General features: G+C 44.8%; 1 protein-coding gene across 1 annotated transcript in view; it reads right to left on the minus strand.

Annotated features, from left to right (window-relative positions):
* Positions 1–8,658, minus strand: part of Mfsd14b (major facilitator superfamily domain containing 14B) — a 44,390-nt gene extending 35,732 nt beyond the window's left edge. The window contains exon 1 of the mRNA XM_051161779.1: positions 8,465–8,658. Within this exon, the coding sequence (XP_051017736.1) occupies positions 8,465–8,581 (117 nt within the window). The 5' untranslated portion in view covers positions 8,582–8,658. The remainder of the gene's footprint in view (positions 1–8,464) is intronic.
* Between the last annotated feature and the right edge of the window lie 369 nt (positions 8,659–9,027).

A 9,027-nucleotide genomic window follows, 5' to 3' on the forward strand; every position in this document is an offset into this window, starting at 1 on the left:
TGTTTTTGTAAACTTGACACAACCTAGGATCATCTGGGAAGAGGGAACCTCAACTGAGAAAATGCCTCCATAACACTGATCTGTAGGCAAGTTTGCAGGACATTTTCTTGAATAATGACTGTCATGGGAGACGGTGCCGCACTGAGCAGGAGTCCTGGGCTATATAAAAATTCCATAACAGCAAGCCACAGGGCGCAGCTCAGTAGGCAGCACTCCTCAGAGGCAGTGCCTCTGTTCTTGAGACCAGGTTTATGGCCTGCTGGAATGGCTGCCTTCCCACAACGATGGACTGTGATTGAGATGTATCAGCCAAAAAATCACTGTTCTTGTGATAAGAACGCAAGAACATTCTCTCATGAATAAGAATGACCTCACAGGGCTGGAGAGATGGCTCAGCGGTTAAGAGCACTATCTGCTCTTCCAGAGGTCCTGAGTTCAATTCCCAGCAACCACATGGTGGCTCACAACCATCTATCATGAGATCTGGTTCCCTCTTCTGGTGTGCAGGTGTACGTGCAGGCAGAACACTGTATATGTAATAAATAAATAAAATCTAAAAAAAAAAAAAAAAAAAAAGAATGACCTCACAGGCTCATATGCTTGAACACTTGGTCCCCAGTTGATAGAACTGTTTGGAAAAGATTAGGAGGTGTGGCCTTCTTAGAGGAGGTGTGCCACTTTTTTTTTTTTTTCGAGACAGGGTTTCTCTGTGTAGCCTTGGCTGTCCTGGACTCACTTTGTAGACCAGGCTGGCCTCGAACTCACAGCGATCCGCCTGCCTCTGCCTCCCGAGTGCTGGGATTAAAGGCGTGAGCCACCATGCCCGGCTAGGTGTGCCACTTTTAATGTTTCAAAATGCCATGCCATTTCCAGTGTCTCTTGGCCTCCTACTTTTGGATTGACATACAGGCTTTCAGCAGATCCAGTCACCAAGCCTTTGTTCTACTACCATGGACTCTAACTCTCTAACCCCGTAAGCTCAATTAAACAATTTTTCCCCCAGAGATGGGGTTTCACTGTATAGCCTTGGCTGTCCTGGACTCACTTTGTAGAGCAGGCTGGCCTCAAACACACAGCAATCCATCTGCCTCTGTCTCCCGAGTGCTGGGATTAAAGGCATGTGTCACCACTGGCCAGATTTTTTTCTTTTCTTTTCTTTTCACTTTATTTTATAAAAATGTAAATTTTGTTTATTTGGGGTTTTGTTTTTGTTTTTGAAGACAGGGTTTCTCTATGTTATCTTGGCTGTCCTGGCGTTGCTTTGTAGTCCAGGCTAGCCTCAAACTCACAGCAATCCACCTGCCTCTGCCTCCCCAGTGCTGGCGTGCGCCACCATGCCCGGCTATAAACTTTTTTTTTTATAAGCTGCTTTGGTGATGGTACTTTAGCACTGCAATAGAAAATTAAGACACTTCCTAGGTTGTTTTCTGTCATGGTGTTTGTCACCGAAACAGAAACCCTAACTGGAACACATAACAAAGTCGTTCATCATAGAAGTTTCTCCCAGACACTTTCTCTGTAGATGCTTAAACTAGGCAAGTTACTGTAACCAACCTGGAGGGAACAAATATATTCTAAGAGACAGTCTGGCCTCTCCTTTTAGCTGTTCAAACAATGGTACCCAAAGAATCATAATGTCTGTACATATGTCTTTCTGAGGGAAGAGAAATAAAGTCTGTTTCTAACCAAAGGAGGAACCTGTCACTCAGGAAGAGATTGCACACAGTTCTGCCCATCAGACCTTGGAGGATACTGGAAATTAGACAATGATGGATCAGTGGGAGGCAGGGTTACACCTTGACCAGGACTACTACTTTATAGGTCACTTTTGCCGTCTATTTAAACTTAAATCTCATGTCAGGAAATGGAAAAAGATAAGAGGGTCAGTTACAAGAGCTCTACATCAGCTTCTCTTCCCCATGTAGACACAATGACCTGCGCTTCTTTTGTTGGGCAGGCCTCAAGTTTGCCAAGCGTGGGTTTCAAGTCCTGCTCCTCTGGCTTTAACTCCTGCACCTGAGTGTCACTGTCACCCTACCTCAGGACTGCTCCTGGCTTTAACTCTTGCACCTGAGTGTCACTGTCACCCTACCTCAGGACTGCTCCTGGCTTTAACTCCTGCACCTGAGTGTCACTGTCACCCTACCTCAGGACTGCTCCTGGCTTTAACTCCTGCACCTGAGTGTCACTGTCACCCTACCTCAGGACTGCTCCTGGCTTTAACTCTTGCACCTGAGTGTCACTGTCACCCTACCTCAGGACTGCTCCTGGCTTTAACTCCTGCACCTGAGTGTCACTGTCACCCTACCTCAGGACTGCTCCTGGCTTTAACTCCTGCACCTGAGTGTCACTGTCACCCTACCTCAGGACTGCTCCTGGCTTTAACTCCTGCACCTGAGTGTCACTGTCACCCTACCTCAGGACTGCTCCTGGCTTTAACTCCTGCACCTGAGTGTCACTGTCATCCTACCTCAGGACTGCTCCTGGCTTTAACTCTTGCACCTGAGTGTCACTGTCACCCTACCTCAGGACTGCTCCTGGCTTTAACTCCTGCACCTGAGTGTCACTGTCACCCTACCTCAGGACTGCTCCTGGCTTTAACTCCTGCACCTGAGTGTCACTGTCACCCTACCTCAGGACTGCTCCTGGTATGCTAGGCAGGACTCTATACGCCAAGCCACATCCACAGCCAGGAGATTCAAATCAATCTCCTTTCTCTGTTATACATTTGTACTTGTTATTTTTTTTTAAAGATTTATTTATTTATTATGTATACAGCATTCTGCCTGCAGGCCAGACGAGATGGTTGTCAGCCACCATGTGGTTGCTGGGAATTGAACTCATGACCTTTGGAAGAGCAGTCAGTGCTTTTAACCTCTGAGCCATCTCTCCAGCCCCCTTAGCTGGCCTACTGAGGACTTATGGTCAGGCCTATTTACTTATGCCACTTATTGTATGTCTAACAATCCAGCTAATGCATATGGCCTCTCCAACATCCACATTTCAAGTGCAGTAGGTTTGGAAGATGCTGACATTCCTTGGCTTTGTTCCAAACTGCAGCATTATGTTGGCAAAGTTACCCAAGTTTTGAACTTCAAGTTTCCAATAAAAAAGGAGAGAAGAAAGGTCATTAAGAGGCTGGAAAATCTCAGGACTATGGTAAGGTGACGGTACTGTACTTCCAACACTAAAAAATACATAAATATATTCTAACTGAAAACAGCCACTCCATGGCTGGATAGAACTGCCACAAAGATCCACAGAAACACAAGCAGGAAAAGAAACTTTACTTGTTATCTATCCAGATTAATTAACACTACTACAAGTATTTTCTCAGCATTGCATTAGGGTCGATGTACTTATTTGTTGGATAGATTATACATTCATTAAATACTTCTAATCAGTCTTCAGAACTTTTCAAACCAACCATTTGCCACCAACCAATAACTTCAACAAACCATAACACCAAGAACTAACTCTGGAACATTCCTTCTCCACCATCTTTAACAGTAAAGATAGTCACATGCAAGTGACTAACTACTAATATTAGCTAGAATCAATGATGTAGAATGGAAGAAACAATCCCAGCTTTCACATCCTGGAATATAAAGTTACACATGCAAATATACTCACTGAAGAACAAGAAATAAAGGCTAGTGAGAATATTATGACAGGCACTATGCAAAACCCAGACAAAAATTACCCTATAACCCCCCACCCAGATCTAGCCAATGGTCAGAACAGTCTCCACACTTGAGTGGAGAGTGGGATATGACTTTCTCACGTACTCTGGTGCCTCACATTTGACCATGTCCCCTGGAGGGGGGGACCTGGTGGCACTCAGAGGAAGGACAGCAGGTTACAGAGAAGAGACTTGATACCCTATGAGCATATACAGGGGAAGGAAATCCCCCTCAGGAACAGTCATAGGGGAGGGGAATAAGGGGGAAAGGGGAGGGAGGGAAGAATGGGAGGATACAAGGGATGGGATAACCATTGAGATGTAACAAGAATAAATTAATAATAAAAAATTAAAAAAAAATTACCCTATAACAATAGTAACAACAGACCTGGCCTAACCAAATCACATAATGTATGAAATTATCTTATCCTCTCTGTAACCTTATGAGATGGAAGCAATTATCTTCATGAGAAAACTCAGATATAAAACAGTAAATGACCATCTTTAATCAGATGGTCACACGTCTCCAAACTGTGTGTGTCCTATCAGTTACAGCACACTGCTTTCCTTGGTCACACATCTCCAGAGTGTGTGTGTCCTATCAGTTATAGCACACTGCTTTCCTCCTAAGTTTGATTATCTACAAATAGAATCAGCATAGACAAGTGGCAGGCAGCCTGCACCCCAGAAAACTAAGCAAGAACTGACCGGAATCAACACTAGCCAGCTTCTCAAATAAACAAAATTCAGATCTTCACTTAGCACACACCCTCCTTTCCTACACTAAGTGCCTGGTTACTGTGTCTATGGATAGAAGGTCAGTTCCCAAGGATACTTCTATCTCTTTCTCAACATAACCTGAAAAGTTCAGATTAACTGGGGCATTGACTTTTCTTACTCTGACCTGTCTGTTGAAAAAGATCGTTGTTCCCGACATGGTTCCCAACCTTACGATCCAAGGACACAGTAAATACTAACCTCACCAGCACGGATAACAAGAAAGATGCTGTCGTTTTTACAGCGTGCAGTCACTAGCTATCTGTCCTTCCTGCCAGCACACTCTTTCTTTCTCTACAGGGTGCCTAACACTAACGGACAGACAGCATAACCACTTCAATAAATCATATGCATTTTATGAGATAAAAGGTTATTATTTGTAAGGATGTAGGGAGGGTAGAAATATTTTACTAGTAACAGATAAAATGTTATGGTCTCTTGAAGGATATTAATTATTAAAAAGGACTGTCCTCAGAACTTCAAATATTATTTGATTGCAAGTTTTTAAAAAAACTATTCTTTTTTTAAATGTATATTTATTATTATATATACAGTGCTCTGCCTGCATGTACACCTGTAGTCCAGAAGAGGGCATCAGATCACATTACAGATGGCTGTGAGCCGCCATGTGGTTGCTGGGAATTGAACTCAGGACCTCTGGAAGAGCAGACAGCGCTCTTAGTCATCTCTCCAACACATGGATTTCAAGATTTACAATCTAAAAATTTCAAAATAGCTATGGAAAATAAAGTTCTATAAATCTGTTGTAATCCAGTTGACTATAGCTAATGTATTTATTATACAGCCAACCTTCCATAATTTATAAGTTCCACAGCCATTCACAGACTCAACTATGGCTTGAAAAATATTCAAACTAGAAATTCAGAAATTCTTCTCATCATTATTCCCTAAATAATAAAATATAGCAATTATTTATATAGCATTTATATTGTATTATTATATATACTATGTATATATGAGATAGGGTTTCTCTGTGTAATAGCCCTGTCTGAATGTCTGACACTACATAATTTATTTCTATTAATTCCTATTTTGACTTTATAATTGTCAATGCCTGAGAGCTGAGAATGTGAGCTCTGGCCTACGAGCTTGGGCAGCAAGCACTCTTCCTACTGAGCCATCTCAGGGAGCATCCAACTCCACTAGAATGATGCTGACTGTGTGAGCCTCCTCATCAGTGCTCCTCACTGAAATCCAAGTCTTGGCTTCTTAACGTCCACTCCATGGATACCCTGAATTATTACACTATACAACTTATGTTGATGATTTAGTGCAAAGAAAACATTAGATGCCCGAGAATAACTAACTGCACAACAGGGCTGGAGAGATGGCTCGAGCTGTTAAGAGCATGTACTGCTGTTCCGGAGGACTCCGATCTGGTTCCCATCACCCACTTGGTAGTGTCCAACCATCCATATCTCAAGCCCCAGGGGACCCAGTGCCTTCCTCTACCTCTGCAGTGACCAGGCACGCATGTGGTACACATGACTGTGTCTACTACTTCCAAAGATGAAGAAAGATTGGGAGGAATTTATTCACCTTTGTCCAAAATTAGATGAGCATTAGGATGCAAAGATAGGTTAAGAATAAATATCCCACAAAAGTTCCTCCTTTAAGCATACTGGTTTTAGATTGGGGTCTGGTTCCTTTCTAAATTATAAAGTGGGAAAGAACTGAATATTTTTATAATGGTAAGGGCTCACATATGTAATATGACCGTTCAAACTTCATACATGGGCTGGGAAGAGGGCTCAGTCAGTAAACACCTAACATGCAAGCAAAAGGATCTGAGTCCGGATCTCTAGCATACAAGTAAAAGGCAGAGAAGAGACAGAAGGATCCTTGAGACTTATTGGCCAGCTAGTCTGAGAGAGCTTTTGTCTCAAAACATAAGGGGTGCTCCTGAACCCACACACATACACTATACATATACACTACATGTATAAAATAAATTCTTAACAGGTAGAAAGAAATAGAGAAAAGACAGCCTATATTGACTTCTGGCTGGACCACACATGTGCACATACATAAACATGTATATACAAGTATACTATAAACTTTTTTTAAACATCACACATGCAAGAAATACCAAGAATATCCCCCAAATATTTATTTAGGGAATATCAGGTGCCAGGTTGCAGCAAGTCTCACACCCTATGAAGTACACACTACTATTTGGAGAGGTTATAAAACTCACCCAAAGAAACATAAGTAAAAGATGGAAACTGGAATTCCAAGCATGGGTGCTGTGCTAAGATGCTTCTCCTTGGCAGTTTACTTCTTCTGTATGACAACGGGAGCCAGCTGGGGAGAATATAGGGACATGGCGCTACGAACTGGCATGCTCATCTCACTGACCAGCAACCTGGAGGAGGGCAGACTGGTGGCAACAGAGTCTCAAGAGACAGGGGCAGAAAAGGAACTGAACCCTGGCGATACAAAGAAGACAAGAAACTAAAATCTGCACATATCTATGCAACGTTGAAAGTATGGGAAGGGATGAAGGAAAACATTGCTCAGGCTACTGGCCTGTCCACTAGTTAGTAATCGCTGTCTGCCCTCTGGCGGAAGACACAAGGGGAACTGGTGACTTAGTTTCGTTTTAAGAGTAGGAAGAGCTAGGTGGTGGCTGCCCACGTCTGTCATCCTAGTACTCGGTAGGCAGAGACACGTGGATCTCTGTGAGTTCAAGGCCAGCCTGGTCTACAAAATGATAGACAAGGCTACACAGAGAAACGCTGGAGAGAGAGAGAGAGAGAGAGAGAGAGAGAGAGAGAGAGAGAGAGAGAGAGAGAGAGAAGTGTTACCTACTTAATAAGAAAAACCAATTTTACAGAACTCATCCCATAAGGTAAGCTTTGGAAAGATGGCACACACTTGGGGCACACCCACACTCCTTCAACACACACTCATTTTACAGATCAGGCAGTGAGTGGCAGAGCTCTGGCAGAATAAAAACTAGAAATCAGCTCTAGTCTAGGTCCAAAACACCAAGGAAATGACCCACAAGAATGCACACGGAACTCTAGAGCTTTGTACCTTGCAGACTTGTGAGGATTGCTGCAATTTTGTACGCAGTAAGGCCTCACTAAATACTACACAGTTGTTCTTTACCACAATATTTTTGCATGTATGAATTTTGACTGACAATTTCAGTCTGCATACTGCTTCTAATTCTCCACCCTACCAACTTTAACAAAGGTAAGGTCACATAATCAAATACTCACTTGTAACCACTTAGTATTTTTTAACAGAAATTAAATATGCAAACTTGCAAACCAAGAAGGATGACCGCATGTCTTCCTTTAAATTTCTATTTCCTCACTGAACACACGTTCCCATAGCGGCAAGAGTTTGTACTCTACTCAATGCAACACTTTATGTTTCTGGTCCTAAGTAGACCCTTCCCTCAAAAAGCGTTTTTCACTTAGGACTGAAGAAATGACATTCCCTGTGCTTAATTTCCCAACCAAGGTGGCACTGATACGACCTGTACTGCAAATCCACGTCAATGAAAATAAGGCTTCCTATGCTATCAAAATCATTTCGTGTGTCGCGGAACTTACTCTTTTGGGTGCAGAGATCATCAGTTTCCTCACAGTACACCACCTCTCTGTGGCAGCCCAGAGGAGAAAGGATCAGAGAAGAGGGCGCCACCCACTTCTACCTCCAGCATCCCAGTAGGCTATTCAGGAAACAGGACCAAATGACTGTTTTAAGAACTCCCTGTCCATTGTCTAAGTTGCTTTGGACAAGATCTACACCCAGAAGATTGTCAAGCGACAGAGAATGGACAACTCTGAGATATGCAAGTCACTTATAATTATTGCCCTGTGATGTCTGGCGGCTCTTAAATCAATAACCAAATCTCCTAGAGCTTGGACTAGGGAGAAGTGACTAGGGAAAGCCACCTTCTCAATGAACCCGGCTCCTCTAAAAAGGCCGAAATTCCAGAATCCTCTCCCGAAACCAACCAAAACTTACCCAGCTGCCGCCGGCGGCCTGAGCGCTCCCGCGCTTCTCGGGCATGGCTGACGCCGCCTTGGGTGAGGCCACCGCCTTCCACCCCGGCTCCTCCGGCGACTCCCCGTCCGTACTCATGCCGCCGTCATGCCCAGGCAGGTTCGGGTCGCTCCAAGGCACCGGCGACGCCGCGACGGCGGCGGCGGGGCCCGCGGCTTCATGGGCTCCGCGGTCCGCAGCGGCCTGCCGCTCAGGAGGCGGCGGCGGCGCCAGCGGGGGACGCAGAGGCCGGAGCCGCGCAGGGAGCGAGCAGGGCCCTCAGCTACACCGCGGCGGCCGCGAACGCAGGGCCCCGGCTCGGGCGGCGAGAGCTCGTCGGCAGCACCGGAACAGTTGTGCGGACGGCGACCCGCCCAGAGCGGTAAGCAAAGGCGGGTCCCGCCGAGAACGCCCACCCGTCTCCAGTAGCTCAAACAAGCTCCGCTCCGGTCTGCGCGGCGCATCAAAAATACGTCATCGCCTGGGGACGCCAAGCCTCTCGCTTTATCCCGGAACTGGAAGGACCCAAGGCTTTCCTGATCCGG

Source organism: Acomys russatus, chromosome 19, assembly GCF_903995435.1.
Source record: "Acomys russatus chromosome 19, mAcoRus1.1, whole genome shotgun sequence".
In the NCBI taxonomy this organism is placed as follows: Eukaryota; Metazoa; Chordata; class Mammalia; order Rodentia; family Muridae; genus Acomys; species Acomys russatus.